Raw genomic sequence first — 23,929 nt, 5'->3', positions numbered from 1 at the left:
GTTGCAGACCCTCCATTTTAAAGGCAGTAAATCAACAGTTCAACAAATGTATGCAACCCAATATTTTGATAGTCAAATGTTTAGATAGCTGCCAACATTTTTAGCAGCACATGGAGTTGGAGAAATGTTTCAATATACTTAAATTGATTACTTTGCACGCCTCATAAACTTGATCAAATGGGAGAAAAATCTTTTCCTAATTACCAGTTCTGTTCCTTAAGCTCTCGTGATAGTTTGTCCATATGGTTCACATTTATCAAAGCCAAACTGTTGTGGAAATCAGTTTCAATGTTCTTCTACACTAGATTTGGTTGCTAAATCTGTTGTAACCTTTGTCATTACACTGAGAAATAATTCAAACAAAGTCAGTACGTGTGTCATATAGGGAGTGCAGGGTCATCCAACAAGGGACATTTGTGCCAATATTCATATTCAGTTTGTATTTGGTTTACAGCGCGCGGCCTCCACATGGTATCACCATTACCATGTAGAGTCTGCAAGAAATGTGATTGGTCATGTTGGGCTGCTTATGTTTTCTCCAGTGGAGATTGTGAGGACCACATTAGGCAAATTGAAAAAGGGCACATTGACCTTCTGTTCTAGCAAAACTAATTATCTGGCACTTTATCTGTTTTGCTATGACCTCAGTTTATTAACTTTAGCTGCTCTTCCTTTGATCATTATTCTAATGATGTTCAACTCCTGAAGTGAAACGCATTTTGAAAAGGTATCAAAGCAATTAAAGGGTCTCTCTCCTAAGACTTCTTTACATTTTGTATTTCATGATAATGTCTCAAGAATAAACCTGCCAACTCCAATAAAAATAAAAAAGCTGCACTAACCAGGGTTGTTTGATGCTAAGTCTTTTTTTTTTTTATTGGTGGAACATCACAATTCTTTCCACAAAAACAGAAACACAAACTGCACACCACATACTTTCTGCACTGTCTGCATCACAAGGAAGGTTGAAACTGGAGTTGGACAGTACTAGCTTTAACAGAAAACCAGGTGTAAGATGGCGGATGAGATTTAATCACAAGCATGTACAAATGTTTTGTATTTTACAAATGCAGGGTATGCAAGTAAAAACGCAAGCACAAAAGCACTCACACACCACATTCTCACTTCTCTTGAGACTGCATCACGAATAGAAGCTGATGAATAATGTCACTTCATGAATGCTAAATGTGTGTTAACCCCTTCAACCTGGTTAGACCCACGGCGGGCCCGTCATTACAAACTCATGTTGTGCAGACAAGTGCTTTGCATAACTCAGACAACTTTTAATTCTAGTCAAGGTTTCAGTATTTCCAATGAAACCAAAGTTGCCAGGCTGAATTATAGGGAAATGTGTAAAATGACCCGGAATCTTTGATTTACATTATTTATACAGAGGATCATATAGCTTCAGCAAAGTGTTGGAAGAAAAGAAAATACAGATTATATTTTTGTCAGTCTGGATATAAATGCTTAGACTCACTTTAAAACTGCTAAAGTTGAGGCTTCTTTAAGGCAGCAGAAATAAGCTGTAAACACATTAAAATTAGGGCTGTCAGCATTAACGTTAAACGTTAAAGGGCCAAGCATAACGCGTTAATTTTTTTTAATTGCATGCCACCATTTATTAATTTATTTTCACTTCACTCTGCTTCACGTCGTGCCACTATTTTGACCCTTTGTCGCACGCCTTTACTTATCATCAAGCTGTCATACTTCCTCCTAACACATCCTACTGCTGCTGGCTGCAGGCATGATGGAGAAATGCAGCAGCAACACAATTCTGAATGGCGCTTTTTATTTTCCAAAACTCCCGGACAGCTCGTAGACAAGTTGAAAGCCATAAGCACGTTGTGTAAAGCCGAATTAAAATATCACCGAAGCACGTCAAGCCTGAGCTACCATGGTAGCTCAAACTTGACGTGCTTCTGTGATATTTTTCCAATACCGGAATGCTGTGTGGACTAGCCAGACCCTCCTTCGCAGCACTGTGGAGGAAGGTCTGGCAAAGCGAGACTAGGTTGTGAACAACCTAGAGAAAGTGTGCGTGTGTGTGAGACTATCTACAAGGGACAAGGTCAGGCAGGGCTGCGTTTTAATTAACCAACGCTCAGTCTCACACTATCATCAGCCAAGCTGCTCTTATAGCTGAGGGCTGGTACACGACGGGCATGAAATAATTCTCTATTGATTCACTTCACTTTGTATCTGTTGCAATGTGTTGGACTCTTTCTGTCTCTCCATGTTTTTTACACACACACACACACACACACACACACACACACACACACACACACACACACACACACACACACACACACACACACACACACACACACACACACACACACACACACACACATCTCTTTCTCTCCATTTTATCACTTCTTGTTTGCAATTTATTTTCATTGTGCCATGTTTTCCTTCTCCTCTCTCTCTCTCTCTCTCTCTCTCTCTCTCTCTCTCTCTCTCTCTCTCTCGTGGCACTCTCTTGCTTTTCAATATCCTCTACTAATCTGCGTGCTAGGAGCCCAGTGAAGCATCCAAGCTTTACCCCACAGTGTTGGTTGAGGGGACGGCCAGCACTCAACCTTCATGTTCTGGGCCATTTCATTAGACAGGAGGACACTCGGCGTAAGTGTGTGATAGGTACTGTAGATAGGTAGATGGGTAGCTGGATTCATAGACCCAGTAGATAGGTACGCATAAATACTTGCCACTATGATAGGCTACCTAAGTTTCAGCACAGATACCAACTAATTTTTATCCATTACCCCTCATTGAAAAATAAATAAATATATAAATATATATAATAGATGTTTTTCTAAAGAACAAGGAAGGGTATATGAGGAAGAGGACCCACTATGTCTGTGGCTGGCATTGTAGGTGCCTCAGAGACTTGGCTATTTCATCACGATGATCTTTCAACTCCAAGGAGATGTAACAAGCTATTTTTTAGGCAGAAAAAGTATTTGTTTGTCAACAAGAAGTTTTCTTTGTCTATAGCTGTGCACCTGGTTTTATTTGCCCCTCTAAGCTTCCATCCGGCTCAATCCACTTTATGAGCAAATTCTGTTTAACCAGGCTTTGCTGACAGATGTTTGCCTGCTAATGTGTTTGGCAGGGGAGATTATTATGGCTTACTCACTCGACAATTGCTCAGCTCCTCTGCGGACAAGACGATAGTGCCACATTTCTTCCCTTGGATCCCTCTGTGGAGTAAAGAGAGAAAACAATAAGAGCTTAACAAAAATTCTATTTGTCCACTCCTGGCTCTTAAATGATCATTAAAAGCCACTGCAAGAACAAAAGCATGGTAATTTTCCATCTGTGAATTAGTCCTGATTATACCCAACAACAAAAAGTCAATTTGAAGTACATTTGTAGCGCATGCTTGACATTTACAGAAACTCTCACTTAATGTAATTATTACTCAACAGAGCCATGTACTTAACCTAATATACCTCAGAGGAATTTAGCTTTAACTGCTATAAAGTACTGTCAACTTTTTTATTTCATAGCTGACAAAATACCTCAGTGTAATGTGTTGTGCAAGTTAAATCCTATATGGCTGATTATCCTGTTGGAACAGATTTATCACAAGCAGTTTTAGATACTGGAGCAAAGGTCCAGTAGTCCTTTAAGTTAGCAAACATCATATACAGTCAATTCATATCCATGAGTGAATATGTGGAGTGATGAGTTTTGTTTGTATTGGTAGTATGTATGCATTTCAGTTTTTTTTTTCTCCAGATTTTCAAACCGTACAACACCACAGCTCATGTTACTCATCAATGCTCTAATTACCGCTCGTCTTCATTATACAAATTTTTACACTTAGTTGTATTGACAAATCAATCCATCTCTTGGCTTGTTCAGAGCACACGAAGCAAAGCCTTTAACCTCATAACCTCAGATTATGAGTTCATGAGCTGGTTACAGCAACTTCTAGTCTGTTTTTGAAAATGTTCCTAGTTGTATGAAGCAACAGATCTAATTTCTTACTAGACTCTACGTTTTTGGTGATCACACATTCCTGTACGATCCAATAAGGCTTGAACACTTTGAAAATCAAGCATTATAATCACTGCTGTACATCTTAAAATACCACATAAAAACCTTCTTCTGTAAAGTCTGTCATTTCACAAGATAAGTAGGAAAGGTATTGCACCATATGACATTACACTAATTTAAATGAGGCTCAAATAAAGACTTGTATGAGGTTAGTGTGCTTTAAATGGACAAAGCTGCCTGTACATGATCCAAAGCTACACTATTTCTTTTCACAGTTTTATTGATGACACCCAAATCTATCTAGAGTCAAAGCCAAATAACTGTAATAAACTAACCTTAATGAAGTATTGTAGCAGTCTTAACCTACAGTACATAGCATGCCTTCAATAGAACCTCTTTGCAGAATAAAAATGTCTATATTCTTGTATTTCCAGCTGCAATGTTTTGACAATTTCCACAAAAGACTGATGGACTTGAGTGGGTTTTGCACTCAACATGCTGAGGTCAAGAGAAAGTGTTCTCAAGCTGTGTATAAGTGCTTTCTGCTCTTTGTTCAGAGGTGTGTGGTAGATGGAGGCCTTTGATCCACACAGTAAAAAAAGCTTCAGGTGGGGAAACCATCCTGGTCGAATGGATGACTGAGTGTTCTTTTTCTCCCCAAAAATCTTACACGCACATTCATAAGACACTTGGTACCCCATCAGCCGGTGTCTCAAAAATATAGCTTTCAAAAGACAAATGCCTCAATGTCTGCATCTACAGTACTTCATTTCTACTGTATATCACTCAGACCTTTCTACTCTGTCTCCAGCTTGTTCAGAATGCTGCAGCAAGGCTTTAAGCATTATTAAGAAAGAAAGACCATGTTAATCCAACTCTCTCCTCCCTCTACTAACTTCCTCTTAGTCATAGAACTGAGTTGAAAAGCTTTTTGTTTTTTGTCTGCAGAGTACAGTCTCACCCATGCTTTAGTGCAGAGATCTTCAACAGGGGGTCCGTGACTCCATAGGTCCGCAGAGTTGGTGCATGGCGGCCGCCAAATTATTTTAAAAAAATTCTTAAAATATGCATTAATATGAATCCAACATTTTAATAGCAAAGATAAATTGGCCTATTTGTGAAAAAAAAACCATTTATCTACACATTAAAGATAAGCTTATTATAGGTAACGTAGCCAAACAGGATTCACTGTGCCTTCCACATGTAAGTTTAACATTAAAACATGATGTATAAATAATATATTACTATCCATTCATTTTCATCCATCTGGCCTAGTTTAATATGCAACTCAATTTTATACAGTATATGTAGTAAGGGAGTCCTTATTCTCTCTCTTTCTCTCTCTTTAAGCTAAAGGGTCTTTGGCCTAAAACATGCTGAAGACCCCTGCTCTAGTGTACTACTGTCCTTTGACTAAAGGCCTGTCTCTCACTACAGAAGGTCCGGGTCTAAATGTGTTAGTATCCAATAGTTTTCAACAGTGCCTGATTTTATCTGGGACTGTGTGTCTGTCGTCTGTGGTTGGTTTGTTATCTGTGTGCATTATGAACTTGTGATTTTAGTCTATTGTCATTATTCTCTCTTTTCTTTTTTGTGCCTGCACTGCAACACATTTTGGATCAACACTGTTGTTTACATAGCTTGAGTTGAGTTAAAAATTGTATCCAGAATCCATTCCACATTTTTGTCAATATGTGACGTGTTGAAAATAAATAGGCTCCCACTTAAGGCCTATTGCTCCAATTAAACAATATTAACAAAACATTTCTCGTGTTTCCCCACAGAATTTATAACCTTTAATGTATCTGCCTGACAGTATGTCAGACCTCCCAGACCATTAGCTGTCTCACCAGATGACCATTAAATGGAGTTTACTGTGGTCATTCTGCATGCGTGTTAATTGCCTCATTCATCAGCTGTGTGTGGCTGTGTGTCACAGTAAGACTAATGTGCCTTATTAGTTTTAAAGTGTTCCACGTAGGGAGGCATTGTGGTTGTAAGTGGCCTATAGGCTTCCTTTCACAGTCCAAAGAAGTTAGGTGAATTATCTAATGCTGGTTTCAGACCAATTGCAGAAGAGCGGAAGAGTATGTGCACTTCCTCACACAAACTTTTCACACTTGCGAATTGTCTATGCAAATTTTCCAATCCGGGATTCATATCCTTCCTGGTCATTTGTCCCAATGCTTGAGATATTTTATCCAAGTACAGGAGATCAGCGTTACATAACTCTGGGAATTCGGACATGTTGAAAGATTTCCTTTACAGTAGAACTGTCACCATATAACTTCCACCACCTGTCAATGCCAGAATCCCATTGGATGCCCATTGTTGAGGTCAGCATATCACAAAACCTGTGCGCATAGCCTGGCTCACCCAGCTGCCCAACATTATGTATATCTAGTATGTATGAGCGAATATATTCTCTTCATGTTTTATTCTGCAGATTGCTTACAGGCAATGCACAATGTTAATACTGACTGTATGCGAAAGATTCATTCACTATTTCAGTTGTTTTCCCTACAATATCTGTTCTTGGCAGCTGAAGCATGATTCATGTTTTTATGGTTTTGTTTAGGCAACTTAAGTTTAGAGAAAGCAGCATGCCTTGACATCCCAACACCTTCACTATAACCCCCTTGCAGAATATTAAAGTCTAGATTCTTGTATTGTAAGAAATTGTTGTAATGTAGCAAATGCAGCAAATGTAACCAAGACAGCTATTTTGTTTCTTCCTAAACATGTTTGGCAAAGCATTTTAGTACAAAAACTTATAGGAGACACTGTTAGGAGACCCAAAATATTACAATTTGCCAAGTAGATGCTGTATGCAAGAGTTGGATGCTCTTGACAGTGCATAAACTAAAACAGTTAAGATTTACACCATACTTATCATAACTGTGGTATTTCCAGCTGCATTTTTTTTTTGTAAATGTCCTCAAAAGATTGATGGACTTGATGGACTCAGGTTTTGCATTCAACATGCTGAGTTCTGGAGAAAGTAGTTTTCAAGCTGTGTATATAGGTGCTTTCTGCTCTTTGTGCAGCGGGGGGATTTGTTTTTAAGAGGTGGGTGGAGACCTTTGAACCACACAGTAAAAGACTCTCATTGATCTTAAGGTAGGGGAAACCATCGTGGTCGTATTGGTGACTGTTAGAGTGTTTTTTTCACACCTAAAATCTTTCACAGACATTTAGCACCCCATCAGCCACTGTCTTAAAAATAAAGCTTTCAAAAGACAAATGACTGCATATTTACACCCTTCTTCGCTCATTCCTTCCTTCATCTCCTGTAGCAAATCAATTCTATCTCGGTTCTTCCCAGAAATAGCCCGTTGTCTTAAGGCCTCTAAAAAGCTAAAATCAACAGACAAAAAGAGTCTGGGTTACACAAGTGAATCTGCACTAGGCTGAAAAGCTGAGGCTATACAGTAGCTTCAGAGCAAAGCAGCTATGGCTACAATAAACAACCATAACCCCATGTTTTCTGGTCAATAGCTGAAAAATATGTTCATGCCTCATAAAAGTTGTATGTGAAGAACATGTGGGTTCAGTAAAAAATAAATAAATAATAATAATGTTATTTATGAGTGCCTTTCACATCACTCAAGGTCACCTTACAGCAGTCAAATCAATAATTAAAAACAACACAAACAGCTGCATAAAATCAAAAATCTCTACAGAGATATACTGTATATATGTGTGTGTAAACAGCAATCCTCAAGATCTTTCGCTCTCTGTATTTATAAATATAATATTTGTAATTTCTGCTGATGAAGAAAAGGAAGAAAGAAGTCTAGACAGAAAAGGAAAACAAATCAGTTGGTGTTAAACTGCAATCTGTCTCCTGTTGTATTTCTTTAAAACTGTGCATGCAAAAATCCCACCCATATCATTGGTAAGGAAAATATTGGAGGTGAAAATGATGGAATAAGATGTAATTTGCACTGTGCTATTGATTTGCAACAGCAAAAATAAAAGACTTGATTTACAATTTGTCACAGTTACGAGGGATAGACCCCCTGAGGGTGCCACACAAGCTACATCTCCCTCATATTACTGACAAACCTGAAACAATAATCTCATAAATGTGTCAGGCTGACAGGAAGTTTTATTCTTTGAACTGCACCTGGGCAAATTAGAAAGCTCTTCTTTCAATAACTTAGAAAAGAATGTATTCTTTTTTTGTCTTAGAAGAGAAAAGCAGCGGTGCATGCATAATATAACCTATCCATTAACACAATGCTTCAAACACACAGGGTACACACACGAGTGCTTTTGAACCTCCGATATTAAACAAATGAGAGTTGTATATTGACAGTGCACATACACACAGGAACACTGACAGACAGAGACATAATATCGCCCATAGGAACACGTAAACCTAAAAATAACAAATAACTTACACACCATTTTTGATCACAGTGGTCCAAATCTGTAATTATAAGAATCTTCAGAGAGTCAAAGACTAAAGCAAACTAATAAACCTGCTGTGAATAAGGAATGGCTAAATTAATTTTGCCAAGGGCTATATATGAGCAGGACAAGAAAAGGAGAAAGAATTGAAAGGATGGGAACTACTGGGCTGATTTGGAAGCTACTCTCTGTTCTCTTTCAAGCTTACAATGTGTGTTGCTGTGTACCTATCATTAAAGAGTTCAGAATATTTTAAAGGTCCAATATGTAATATTTGTACTGTAATAAATCCAAAAATGACACCAATGCCTCATCAGATATTAAGGAAACATGTTAAACTGAAATACTATCTTTTCTGACAACAATGCTAATCTCAGTATTTTTTCTTTTTGAAATTTACATTCCGTGACGGAATTTATGTTTATGTTTTGGTCTGTGTGTTGTTATCAACGGCCTAGTTTGACAGCCAGGCCGGGTTGCCAGATATACCTGTAAAAACGTAAACCCAGCGCGCTACAGCTGTAACGATAGTACAGCCATGAAAGCAGCTAACAAACGAACAGGATCAACGGAGATAGATTCTACCGGACCTAAAAAAAAAAAAGTAAACGGCATGTTTCTAACAGTTGCGTGACCAGAGACGTAACAACCCCCTGGTAAATATTGGAGATGTATTTGAAAGATGGAGTCAGCTTAGATCCCAAAAGGACGCAGAATTGGCTTATTTCCTCCTGAACAGGTAAGCATTAGCTTCAGGCTAATTTATCACAGCCACTAGGGACGGGCATTTTATGTCATTTCAACATTTGTGTACTTGCATTGAATTATATAGCTAGCTAGAGTACCCGAGTTGGTTACTCGCAAAAACAATTGAGACACAGCCAGTAAAGTGATCCCGACTGGTCCTGGCTAACGCCGCCATGCTAACCCTGTTAACTGCTAACGTTACCGGGAGGACCAGGCAAGCGGGCCATGGCTGTTTACAACGTGTAGTTCAGCAGCTGGAGCCGACAACAGTGAGTTATTTTAAGCCACGAGAGGAGGGCTGTAAATCGGGAAGAGAGGACTGTGAGTTTGCAGTGTGTTTAGCGATTGTTGCCGTAATTCTAAGCCAATGAAGTGTGTTCCGTCGGCAAGGCAGTGGTATTTTTAGCGTTTCGTATTGTAATTCTAAGCCGAGGAAGTGTGCCTGACTGGCGTGTGGAGAGGACGGTGAGGTTGTTGTGTTTTTAGCGGTTCATACTGTAATTTTAAGCCGAAAAAGTGTGTCTGTCAGTTGGTTGCAGAGCTCCGCGTCGTGTATATATCTATGGCTCCGCGTGAGCACGGGCTTTTATGACTGTCGATATAGCCAGCATAACGATAGCTACTCCGCTGTGCTGTGGAGTAATGTCTGGCTATGTGAGACTAGCATCTAACGTTAGTTACTCTGCTGTACTGTGAAGTAATGTCTGGCTATGTGATACTAGCATCTAATGTTAGTTACTCTGCTGTGCTGTGGAGTAATGTCTGGCTATGTGAGACTAGCATCTAACGTTAGCTACTCTGCTGTGCTGTGAAGTAATGTCTGGCTATGTGAGAAAAGCGTCTAGCAACATTGTTGTGAATGCTGCGGTCTCAGCCTGGCAACCCCCGTGAACTTCGAGTCTGGACAGGAGGGGCGGGGGAAACGACTGTCCAGTATTTTGAATTGGTAGTGCAGTAACTATTTTAACCGCTAGCTGCCAGTATTACATACAATATTACATATTGCACCTTTAAGTTGGGTTGTATGAGGTACCATTCCATAGTCTATAGAACATGGTGGTCCGCACGCCCCCAGTTTGGAGATGCAGGCAGTGGTACGAGCATGGAAGCTAAGCAATGTACTGCTGTTGGTGGGGGCAGCAGTTAAACATATTTTAGCCACCTGAAAAAGACCCACCTAAAAAATCATATCAGTTCAAGTGTGTGCTATATTTTGATTTTTTTTCTACAGCTTTACATTGCCATTAGACAGCCCATTCCGACGGGGAACTGAAGCCGTCCATCTATGCTTTCTTTAAAGCCACCAGACTCATTTTGACAAAAACCCAAATTGTACCTTGCAGAACACAGGGGTTGCTGGTCTACCGCTGCCTCGATCAGTTAGTTTGTTTTTGTTATTATGTGACTTTGGTGTTTTTAAAGGGTAAGTTTGAATTCACATTCAAGTTTCACACTATTATATGTAACATGTCAACTCTAACTGTTCCTAAGCAAACAAGAAGCACAAAAACATTCAAGTAACACACAGCACAAAAGCTTGTGTCCAGGGCCAAGGACCATTGTACATAATCAGACTTCTTGAGAGTGATATTGTGCTGGAGGCCTTCCAGAAGAGCACTCTACCAAAGGGATCTACAGTAAAGAATAGCCCCTCATTGATTCACTCTGTGCAACAGCTCGCCTGAGAGGCTGGAAACATTCCCCCGTCATTAACAAAGAAAAATGAGAGGTTTGAACTGAGAGAGAAGAGTGAAAAGGTTAAAGAAATAATTGAGCCTTTTAAAAGACAGCATGACACAACAGCTCCTAAAGGTGTTTTCAGTTTTGCACAAGTTGCAAATGTAAAATTATATCCTGGATATATTGATATAAAAAAGCATTTTTTCTGAGAGATGTTTAAGCTAAATAAGACAAAAAAGAGAGAGCTGGGGTGTATTTAACCAAAGACAGAGTCCATAAAGGCTTCCTTGTCTTTTTCAGTGTGCATCGGTAAATAATTATTTCAGAGATGTTGTGATACCATGTTTTCTTTCCCGATAACGATTATGATACCTGAACTTGAGCATTGGCCGATACTGAGTACCAATCTGATACCAATGCATTAAAAAAAAAGAAAAATTATATATATTATTAACTTTTTTAACAGCTGTATACCACTAACCCTATATGGACGTGATTGCTTTCGTTGATGTATGACCTTTGGAGATAAGGTCTGACAATACGAGACTACACTCCCTGCAAGCAGACCAAACTGGAAATCAGTTCTGCTGCCTTTGAATATGTCTCAGTTCCACTGTCTGACTGCACAAGGAGAATCAGCTTGTGACACAAACAGCTTTGGCCTTGATTTTATCTCTAGACACCAGAACGTTCATTGCTCCTGTACCTTACATCAGAACTGTGTCATATAAAATTGCCCAAGAGTACTGGCATTTTCTGACGGTTTAAAAAGCAATTTATCGAGTTAGAACCTAGCATTTACATCCCACTTGATCTTAACTTATACTTACCTATGTTTACCACCTACACTCCTACTACAGAAATTCTTTTACATCCCGCCACCCATACGTTAGTTTATTTACATTTGCAGATGACATTGCCCTTGTGGACCTCATCATTAAACATTATGAGTTCATGCACATGAAACATGCATGCACATGGCCGGTGGCTGTTTACATGTTCATATAACTTTATACATCCTGAACTGGCTGGAATCATTGCACACATCCTCTCCAAGGAGTGCACCAGCAGTAAAATTGTCCGGAGGAAGTTCATGTAGCAACTGGCAGAGGAGCTGAGAGCGGAGTTTATGAAGGAAAAAAGGGCAGCGGCGCACAGTCCGAACAGCGCTGCGCACCACAGCACCGCCAGGTTAGGTTAGGTTGTAGCTAAATGTTCAAATAAGATACTTTTAACTGTTATTTGGCTGTTATGAGTTAAGTTGAATGAATTTCCAGACCATATTTTTCGGGATATTAATGTATGGAATAATGATGGTTTACTATGCCATGATATGAATTATTGAAACACGTATTACTACTCAAATGTATAATTAAACTCGTTAAAATGTACATTTCGGTTTTATTAAGTTTTTCTAAAGATATCCTAACACAATACATAATACAATTTCGAATTAGGTATTTATCATGAGAGATTATAGAGTTTGGAATCTGGTGGTCAAAATGAGCGCTCACGGCAGTTCTAGTAGTTATGGAATTCCGTCACTTCTAGTGTTAATATGCACGTGAATGACGCGATCGTTATGTTCGAGTTCTTAATTCTTGATGATGCTGGTTGTATTATTTTGCAACAGCATCTTTCATTGCAAATGAAGCATACATGATGAGTGCATAGCCTGCTTATCAGTCATTCATCATTAAAGCTGGGCTTTTGGCTTTTCCACGTCAACTTTTCGCTTCAGCCTCTTTGACAACGACATGTTTACCTGACAACCATGTTTCTTTCTGCAAGCATTTTCCACCAATCAGGACGCTGCCTACTACAGTAATGTTTCCATAATCACAGACTTTAACCATCACTCCTCAGTGAACTGCATCCTAGTCTGAGATCTTTTTCTACTTAAAGAGCCAGTTATCATTATGGAGTTTACATGTTTTTTAGGAGTTTGCTCACACTAATACATGTAAAAAAAATAGCATTAATTCAGTAAGAAAGTGAACATTTCAAACAAGAATAGGCATATTAGGTATAAATACATTTTATTTTATTTATTTGAAAGTCCGGCCCCCAGAGGGTCTGCTTCGAAAAATTCTGGCCCTTGGAAAAATGTAGTTGATGACCCCTGCCATAGACTACCATCAATGACCCCATCAAACAGAGTGAGAACAAATTGGCTTATTCATGAAAGGAACTTTGCTGGTAAGACAAAGATAATACAAAACATCATAACTCGGCCCCTTGGGAGCAGGGGTCACCATGGATCTCACCTATTCGCTGAGGTCTTACCTTGCCAGGAGGTCCGTCTTGGAGTACCAAACCGCCTCAGTTTTAGGTTCCCTAGTCCTCTGCTTGGGGATTAAGTCCAGAGCTTGCTTGCTAACCTGACAAGTGAGACCATCCACCTAAAATGTATGCTCTGTACGTCTACAGGCTGCATATTTGGGCACAACCTATGTACTGAACAGTTTAAAACACTTGTGACATTGTGGCAATACAGCATATAGAAGACAGATTTTCGTTTGTATTGAAATCTAGGTTCTAGAGGGCTGGAAGAGAGCCACAGGTGGAGGGCTAAAAGTCTGTTTACACTTACATCTTATACCCTCCATCTGTGCTGATTTGCAGTATACAAACTTGACCACATCTTCCAGGGATTGCTCCTCGATTGTGATAGGTTGGTGGGTTTTGGTGTTCATGACCTTGGTCTTCCCAACTTTTACCTGTGGCCTATCTGTTTACTGTGTCCATGCAATCTGGTGGTCTTGTGTTGGATGTGTGTATGTGTTCCTGAGATCAGAGCCAGGTCATCAGCAAAATCGAGATCTTCCAGTTGCTCAAAAGGGTTCCACTATAGTCCTGTCCTTTGACAATCCGCTGACATTTTCATTGTCCAGTCGATGGCGATGAAGAAGAGGAAGGGGGGCAGTAGGCAGCCTTGACGTACTCCTGTTTTTATAAAGAGGTTGTCCGAGAGTTTACTGTTTGAGGTGACTTGACCTGTGAATCCATCATACATGCATTTAATGACGTTGACCAGTTTTATGGGTATTCCATAATGTCGGAGCAGCTTCCACAGAATGTTTCTGTCTAGACTGTCAAAAGCTTTTACGAAGTCGACAAAGTTTATGAATAGTGATGACTGCCATTCAATGCACTGTTCGACAATTATTCTGAGTGTTGCAATGTGATCTGTCTAGGAGTTGTTTTTCCAGAAACCTGCTTGTTCTCTAATGAAAATCTTGTCTAGTGGTTCTTGTATTCTGTCTATGATTATTCAGCAGAGGATTTTACTGGGGACTGAGAGGAGCATCATGCCTCTCCAGTTTTTACATTCGCTGAGGTTTCCTTTGTTGGGGACTGTGACAATTAACCTCTCCTTCCAATCATTGGGAATCTCCTCTTTTTCCCAGAAGTCATTTAGGAGCCCATGGAGGATATCAGTGGAGGCGTTGATGTCTGCTTTCAGTATATGAGGTGGGATGTTATCCTTTCCCGGTGCCCTGCCTAGCTTCAGTTTTTTTGCTGGCTCTCCTTATTTCCTCCTTTTGATATCCTACCACAGTTGACGTATAGGTCTTTTCCTGCTTCCTCCAGCGCCCTAATTGCTGGGACTCTTGGGTGAGAAGGTTTCCCTGCTTGTCCCTGATGGGCCGGCTTGTGGTTCGTTTTTTTCCCAGACAGCTGGCGGGTTATTCTGTACAGTTCCTTGGCGTTCCTTTCTCTGGCTGCTGCTTCTGCTTCCTTGGCCAGCTCCTCTATTTATGCTTTATTGTCCCTCTTGCAGCTTTTACGGACCACCCTGTTCTTTTCTTGGCAGTCTTGTCGGAGGCGTTTTTTGATATTTTGGTCTGTCTCTCTGTTGAGTTTTGCCTTGACACAATTAGCATTAGTTCTGTTTAAAATCGATAATAGAAAGCGTTATACATTTAAAATGAATTGAATATTGTTTACACTCCTGAGTACATTGTTTACTGTCAGTTGCCTATCAATAAGAACCTACATTACTCCTGACTGGAGATAGGAAAGACAGCCACTAACCTTACACATATAGACAACCATCCGTTGCAAAAACTCTTTGGAGGAGACATGTGCATTGGATAAAGATTTCTCAAAACATCATTGCAAAAGCTGGCACCTTTTCTACCCAATTCCCCCAAAGACTTACAAACCTACAGAACTGTCTGGAAACAGCTCTTAGCTTACTACTATTAATGCACATTAAACTGCCCCTTTGCTCCGGTGAATAACCACTCCCATTCATAACAGATGGAAATTTAAAAAAGCTGGGAAATAAATGTGGCATTAAGGAATAAAAATCCCCTGAAATAAACAGACTCCTTTGAAAAATGTCCACTTAAAATTTTTTTTTTTATTATTTAATTAATATTGACTTAAATGGCATTGCATAAACGTAGGTTTTTGCCATGCTATTGTTTCAGTATCGGTATCAAAATATTTAGGCAGGTATTAAAGTAATAATTTTAACACTAGTTTAAATATACCATACATACATGTTTTTGTAACAAAAACTCAACAAAAGAAGCACAGCCCTTAATACGTTAGACAGTGAAGACATTCAATTCAGTATGCTGCATGTTGGTCAGTGAATTGCCTTTCAGTTGCAACAGTGCTCATTGCCAGGTTCCCACCCACAGGTCACCCAATCTATTGCACTCTGCAGCTTTTGTCTAAAACGGTGATCAAGAATAAAAGAAGGCATGGCGTTTAGCCTCCTGGTGGCTTTTACCAATCTTCAGGTCACAAACCACACATTGTGACCGAGCTGACTAAGAGGCAGGAAAGCAAAAGCACCGTGGGGGAGTGCTTTAGGGAGCCTATCGGAGATGGTGATTATCGGCTGCCATTAAAATGGACCAAATGATCATCAGTATGTTTTGGGAAACAGAACGGTAAATGGGTGCTGACAGCGAGGCTGCAACTCTAGAACACACTTCCTGATGACGAATACTGCCTGCTGTTGTTATATCACAAAAACTGCTTGTGGCAACCTCATTTTATGGACACTAATGCTTACCAATCTTTGCAAATTTGGCTTTTTATGTAAAGAAAACAACACATTGAACACAGACGGTGTTTATGGTTATGGTTTTTGGAACTTGCAAAGAAAAGAAATTTGCTGATCATTTACAAATGTGCAACATTTTTGGATATAAACGATATAAATGTCAAAAAACACATTGCTGTTAAAGAAAACTTTAATGGAGTGTCTATTTGCACCCCCCGGTACGAATAGCCTCGGCCACACAGCTGAGCTATTCACACCCTGTGACGCAACAACAAAAACACGTTGCTCGCGTGCACCGAAATCATGGCGGACGTTCATCTGCCATGACCGCAGAAACTGGCATATTAGGGAAGTTTTGTCTCTAAAGTTTATAACAATTGAATTTCTAGCGGAAAATGGAAACTATAGTTGCGCTTTCTGTCTTCAGTGAAAGCATACAACCGTTAGTTTGTTAGGTAGTACCATAGGTTAGTACCTATTTTTTGTATACAGTATGGTTACCTAGCAACCGAGCCTTGAAGACACCAAATGGTGAACAGTTACATGATATCCAGAAAGAACTGCTAGGTTAGTGGTTAGAACACTGAGCTTTGGTCTGGGATCCTGGAGTTTGATTCCCTGGTAAGGTGATCTTGTATTTTGAATTAGATAATTTGCATGCAATTGAGCAAGTCAGGGCCCGCGAACGCGGAATTTTTTTTGCAGGGTGGTAGGGGAAGACTCATGAATATGCCTGCTATGGTTGGGTTGGTTAGGTTCAGGCAAGAGGAGTGGGATTGGTTATGGTTAGGGTAAGAATGTCAGGGTGATAATATTCCAAAAAGGTGTAATACGTGAGTAGTATGGATAACTGTGTAAATATATGCCAAGGTACTGTAAATGCATAGGGGTGCAAATAGCATACATTGATATTTGTACCAGACGGGGTATTAATAGAACACATTGCTGTGTGCACCGGCGGGGTACGAATAGCATTCATTTCTAATTTCACCAGGGTACGAATAGCATTCATTTCTAATTGCACCAGGGTACGAATAGCACTTCTAATTGCACCAGGGTACAAATTGCATACACTGCTAATTGCACCAGGGTACAAATTGCATACACTGCTAATTGCACCAGGGTACAAATTGCATACACTGCTAATTGCACCAGGGTACAAATTGCATACACTGCTAATTGCACCAGGGTACAAATTGCATACACTGCTAATTGCACCAGGGTACAAATTGCATACACTGCTAATTGCACCAGGGTACAAATTGCATACACTGCTAATTGTACCAGGGTACAAATTGCATACACTGCTAATTGTACCAGGGGTGCAAATAGCCTCACCCAAACTTTAAACAGCAAATGTGCATTGCACACAAAAAAGTTGGGATATTGTACAAGGAAAACACAGCTGACAGTAAAATAGGATGTGTGTTTTAGAGATTTACTACAAATTCTGTCTGAGGTTACAGTACGGTTGACTCAACGCAGCTTTTCTCTTCTGATCATTTCAGGATCACATGCAGGTCCGAGCACTGTCAGCCTAGATTCTCTTTGTGCAATCGAATGCGTCAAACCACATGTGAACAGCTCACATTGTGCTTGGGATGATATAAAGTCATGCTGTGCAGCCAAAAGTTGTTCAGACATAGAACTTTAATTAAATTCTAGGTGAGAACTCGAAACTTCAAAGATAAGGAACATTTTAGAGAAAGAGATACATCTAAATATGTCCATTGAATGTAATTGTGAATAAAACTTGGCATCTTGGGTATGCATATTTCCATAAGCATTTAAGATTCAGAGCTTTAGTGTTGGATGAAGAGGCAGAGCAAGAAAATGACACATTTAAACAATATAACCATAGCCTAAGGAGGTGTATAATTGTTGGTTCATACAGCATCAGTGTTAAACACTACTGAGTTTTAACATACTGATGCCTCTTTGTAACATTCCTCAAGGGGTATTTTTTTTTTTTTTATCACTAGCTGATTCCAAACAAACATGTGGTGACGTAAACTTTTGTGGCCTTAACAGTGATCCACAATAATCCACCAAGAGAAGACACGGAAACCTCATTACATGACAGTTTATAAATGCTTTCAGTGTGACATACTGGCATAATAGAACAATAAACATTCAGTCAGGATGTAATGTCACTCCTGACACATTCATGAATTGCTTAGAGGGGGGAAACTGGTGAGCCATATTACCAGAAGAAAGAGTGCTCTGCTACACTTACTACCCCCTAACTTCCCAAATAGCCTATTTGGTATCACAGACAATCTTTTTATCAAGCAAAGTATCTACAAACAAAAAAGTCTTGCCTGGTGAATGGCGTGACTGAGGATTACCAGGCTTCAGGCAGGATTTCTCTGGAAATTCCTGTGACAAATTTCAGCATGGAAAGCCAAACATGTCTTTCTGACAAAGTAACATCACTGTAGGTTAAAAAAGATGCTGTGGATTACAACGTTTTAATTATCGCTGCTCATCTGTTGCTGTATTATTCAGGAAACAAACTGAGAGGATTTTGATGCATTGAGGAAGGAGGCGTCTTTCTTCCACGTCACCAGCTAAACTTTTAAAACCAAACACTAGCACAACATACAAACACATAACAATGTGCAGCGAAGCAGGGCATCTCTAATAAAGTTACTGACTTCAATAACTCTGCCAAAGGGAAAAGTTAAACATTACTTTATTGCCGTAAGGACAGAGAACAGACACCCTCCCACACACACACACACACACACACACACACACACACACACACACACACACACACACACACACACACACACACACACACACACACACACACACACACACACCTGATACATCCACCTCCTCAATTACCCACTGCTGATTCTACAAAGCCTTAGCCATTCGAGATCTCATTTGACTTTATTACAACGTCCACCAAAGAGACAGTGCCATTAATCAAATAGAAGAGGAAAAGAGTGAGCAGCCACCCAGGAAAGCAAAGAAATGAACTGAAATGGCTGCTACTGTTTCTAAGTTCTGCTTCTGCCTGAGAGAGAACGAGTGACCCAGCATCCATCCATCCATCTATCTATAAATGGGGATATCTCTGTGTCCCCATACTTGCGCAGTACAGCAGCGGGGGCGTGGAGTTGCTGAATCCCTACAAGGCTCATTGATTGAGGTTCACCGGCAACAGGTGTCTTGCCAAAAACTGATCATCCGCGAAAAACTCATTGCTGTCTATCCTACATGCAAGCCATGAAATACTTGGAATCTCTGATTGAGCCGCGCTGCAACATGTGTTTACAGGTTGGGGCTCTCCAGCACGTTGTTTTGTTGCGCACATTTTCAGTTATGCACGCTGCTAAGCCAGGTTCCCTGCTTCTACAGCCTGGGCCATGTGTTGCAGGTTGAGTTTTATAAAAAATAAAATTTTCAGGAGGTGCTTTACTTATGAACTATAAAACCACCTATGACCGCACAGTGCAAGTTCTGCTTTCATATGTTTAGTAAAAATGAAAAAAGAGAGGCATTATCATTCAAGGTGGAGAATTTCAACTCTAATATAATGCTGGATAGTTTAATGCAGCATGTTTTTATAGTGTTTTTTGTGAGTAGAATCTGAATCTGCAACATTCTCTGTCAGGTAAATGTATGTTTTCGTCTGAAGTACAAGTACATATTAAGTCAGTAGTATAGGCCTACAGTTGGGTTATTAAGCACTTTGGGGGCCTTCTGTGAGTTATTTCAAAGTAAAGTGGTTTTGGAGAAAGCTACAAGCAGCAATACAGGAGCCCAGGCAATTGACCCATTCCAAACAGGCATGTTTTGAACAGGCACTGCACTTGTGCTTCAAATGAAGCAAACACTGCATCTAAAGGCAACGCTGCATTTTCTTTTAAGGTATAGAGGAGCAGTGGATTTTACATGCCTTATTCGTTCTTGGATATAAAGGCACATAGAGACAGATAGCCTGTAATCAGTGTTAATTGATGTCTTATTTTTCAATTTGTGGTTCATATTGCATTTCCCTCTAGGCCTGGCAAACTCGATTCCTTTTAAGGATTCAGGTTATTCTGAGTCCCTCATTAAACTAATCCGGGTTGTGCGAGTCACTATTGTCAGTATTGCTAAATCGCCAAGGAAACTCAGTCCTAGCCCATTGTCTCTAACCACTAACCTAATAAGTGGATTCCCTCGGTGCAGACTCATTATTTCAGATCTGGTATTTTTGAGTCTGCCAGGTTACCAGCTTTACTCAAGGAGAAACTATACTCGCTCGTCTGCTACAGATCCACTCATGACAATGTAGCCGGCTGATTCGAGTGACTCGAGGACTCGAGCTCATGAGTCCCATGGTCTACCGAGCTTGCAATGTTTCGGACTGTCTGCTCGACCTAATTGCATTTTAATATACTACATTTATACACCAAACCTACAGTAGGCCTAGGCTACGTACAGAACATTGTATGTTATTTCAGAAGTGAAAGAATGGCTTTTGTTGTGGATTTGCTTTTCACCCTGACTCGAGGAGAGACTTCACTTGCTCTACAGATCCACTCATGACAACGTAGCCGACTGATTTGTGCGAATGACTGACTGACTGACTGACTGACGGACTGACTGACTGACCCTGTTTCCTAATCTCGGACTGGCTCTTCTCACTCAGTTGCTTGAGTTGACTTGTGGAGTTGTGGTTGTCTACGGAATTGTAAGTTATAAAGCTTTTGACAGCTAAGATGGCTAGGACTAGTACTAGTTAATGTTGCAAAATGTTTGTGTGTGACGCTGTTATCATTTTAGATTGAATTGTAGTAGGACTCAACTGATCCGAGTTAATGATACTAGAGACTCGCGACTCATGGTGAAAGATCCGAGTGAGTCAAGACTCAAACAGGTTTATTTCCCTCTCAATCCTTTTCATCTACTAGTGCAGAAGCTGTCAAAGCAAACATCTGGAAATGTAATTTTAAATCAAGCCAGATGACAAAAAGTGTGTTGAAAAAAAGTCAAACAAAGAGGAACAAATGAATAAAACAGGCTTGATAAATTTCATTACAAGTGTTTTCTCTCTTCACCTTTGATAGCCACAAAGAGAGGGTGAAATGGGAAAAAATGCCTCCCTCTTTCTGTTGGGGAGCAAATGACACTTCAGGCAATTAGCATCGTAAACGAAGGCAGTCAATATATCTCTAATGCTTTGTTTGCCATCAATGCTGCTGAGTCCTCTAATTTGTTTTGGATGAAAATCAATGTTATGCGCCAAAATCAATGTCTCCAAATGTTTAAACAGACTAGGCTTATTGCAGGATTAGTGTGTTCTGTGGGTTCCCAACCAGATGACTGTGAGGATTAAGTTCACTGTAACCTGATAAAACCGTTAATCCTCAACAGCATTCCTGAATTCGTTAATTCAGTGCAGGCAACCTCATCTATCGAGTTGATTGATTGCTCCAATTGAATCCACAATGACAAAAATTGTTTTCCTAACAGATGGCTCGGCTTGGAGAGTGAGTGAGCCGTGATCAATTGCTGCCTGCAGGAGGAGGAAACTGAGTTTTGCTCAGATACGTATTAGACACAAGGGTATCAATACTGGATGAGATCTCATCCTGACAACAAACACCCTTTTCTCTCCAAAGCAGCTGTGCAGGAAAAACCTGTTTGCTATTTGCTGTGAGTGGGTCTCCATTGGTTATCCATCCAGCTTCAGGATCCAGGGGCCTCATTAATAAACGTGGCGTACGCACAAAAGACGTACGCCACTCTCTACGCAAGAATTGGGATTTATAAAAAGCAAACTTGACGGGAAAATGTGCGGTGCTCCATGAACATTCTGACCCAGGCATACGCACAGAAACGGGCGAAATGAGAAACGGCGACACCGACGGCAGATGGATGAAACACGTGAAACTGTGTGAATCTGAGACCATTGTGTAAAAAAATCGAAATATTCCCTTTATTGATGATACGAAGAATTCACAAAGCCAATCTTACAATTAATACCCTACACAAACACCCCTTGTTTGATCCATCCGTGGTGAAAAACAGACAAAATAAAACAAGATGCTATTGTAAATTCAAACAAATGTATTCGCACAGAAAACTCAAATGTTCTGTAATTATATTGGCATGTTATGGAATTTATTTTCATGAATAATACGATAAACAGGACAAATAGACCGATGCTGTTTCCGATGCCTCCGTCTGGCGGAGCGCATCGTTTTAATATGGTCATCATATAGTATCATTGTTTTATACAGTGTTTAGAACGTTTTACTAATGACATGCTCCTTGCACAGAACTATTTGTCATTTACTATTAGATTAATTCCGACACCTTTAGTTTTTTAGATACGATCCAATGAATGGGTAAAGGCATGCCATGCGTAATGACACACAATGGCTGGCTTTGCAATGTTGGAAGATGTGGCAAATGGAGACCGACAGCAAGAAGACTCAGAGCCGGTTCTGACTTCCTCGAGCTGTCCTGTTGCTGTTTTGGGCCCAGCGTTACAGAGGAGCACTCGAGAAACCACGCCGTGCCTGTCCCACTTCAAGAGGGGTCAGCTCCGGTGTCCTGTTGCATAAACACTTTCTCGGGGTAGTGCTAGGCATTTTTTTGCATCAACTTTAATATCGGACCATTTCTTTTGGGCCATGGTCCGACCTCTGAGGCTGTGGCATTAACTGCATCTGCAACATGTTGTCACTCTACAGCTTTTTTGACATTAGTAATGCCCACACTGTGCCCTCCAAACATATTTTCCACCTCTCTAACAAGAACTACAACTTCACATTGATTGAAAGTCCTTTGCTTTGTTTTCCTCTGTGCGCATGATGTCGGTATGGTTGAATATTAATTTGTGGCGTTTCACTCACTATTTAAGGGCAATTATGGCCGACATGAAGCCGACATGAAGCCGCCATTGCGCGCCACATTTAGAGTCGATTGTGACGTTTGGTAATAATTAATTGCAATATTGAGGGGTGAATGTCCCTCACTAATAGATACTTTGGGCCCTATTTTAACGATCTGAAACGCAAGTGTGAAACGCAAAACGCAAGTAGCTTTGTGGGCGGATCTCGGCCGCTGTTGCTATTATACCGGCGGGATAAATGACTCTTGCGCCCGACGCAAATCTAAAATGGGTTGGTCTGAAGTAGCTAGGTGTGGTTTGGGCGTAACGTGAAAATAACCAATCAGAGCGTCATCTCACATTCCCTTTAAGAGCAGGCGTATTGTTCCGTGGCGGATTGCTATTATGACGGCCGATTTGCCTGCCGCACGCCAGCGGGAGCTGTCCGGGATGCGGCAAAGTAATAAATGCCCGTCTTGTCCGGGTGGCGATGTTGCTGCGGCCTCTCGGGCGCATCTCCTCAAGTATGGAGAGGATTGCTGCAGCCATGAAGCGTGGGCCTCCAAACGCACCACCTGCTCCTGTTGTGCCCCTTCCTCCTCCCCCCACTCCATCTCCGTCCACCCGCTCCACCAGGAGCACATCGCGCATCGCCACTCCCGGACCAGATTCCGCCGGAGTGTCCAATCCCACCGTAGTTCAACATCAGGTCTCCTTAAGTCCTCTAATATTTCCTCATTTATGTCATCAACACATCCATGATTCATGGAAATGTTGTGTAAAACACAACAAGCCACAAAGAATGCTGCGACTTTTTGAGGACTGTACTGTAAAGTGCCTCCTGATCTATCCAAACACATGAAGCACATTTTCAGTAATATTTTTCTTTGTAATTATGTATGGTTTTCAAAAATGGGAACTGCTGTAGATGAGAGAAGTGTATGCGCGTTGTGCACACGCTACATTATGGCCAAGCATTCGTCTCTAAAATAGCATCTGAATAACGCGCTACTGACTTTAGACCAGGTTTTTCCTGGTCAGTGGTGGAATTGTTTTCTGAAACTGCAAAAATGACCACGTAACGGGACACGCCTCCTCTTTTCGCTGAACCGCCCCCGGGAGCACAAATACATTTCCTAATTTACCGACGTGCGTCTGTGGAGGGAAAAGTCTGCTGTGCGTGGGGTGCAAAATAGGAATGATACATG

At 40.5% G+C, this 23,929-nt stretch overlaps 1 protein-coding gene across 1 annotated transcript in view; it reads right to left on the bottom strand.

Annotated features, from left to right (window-relative positions):
- cpne5b (copine Vb) overlaps positions 1 to 23,929 on the bottom strand; it is a 135,063-nt gene that overhangs the window by 39,129 nt on the left and 72,005 nt on the right. The window contains exon 7 of the mRNA XM_039798418.1: positions 3,146 to 3,209. Within this exon, the coding sequence (XP_039654352.1) occupies positions 3,146 to 3,209 (64 nt within the window). The remainder of the gene's footprint in view (positions 1 to 3,145; positions 3,210 to 23,929) is intronic.

The sequence above is a fragment of the Perca fluviatilis genome, chromosome 4 (assembly GCF_010015445.1).
Source record: "Perca fluviatilis chromosome 4, GENO_Pfluv_1.0, whole genome shotgun sequence".
Lineage (NCBI taxonomy): Eukaryota > Metazoa > Chordata > Actinopteri > Perciformes > Percidae > Perca > Perca fluviatilis.
Note: the sequence above shows the minus strand (reverse complement) of the source record. Positions and strands in the feature narration are given on the sequence as shown.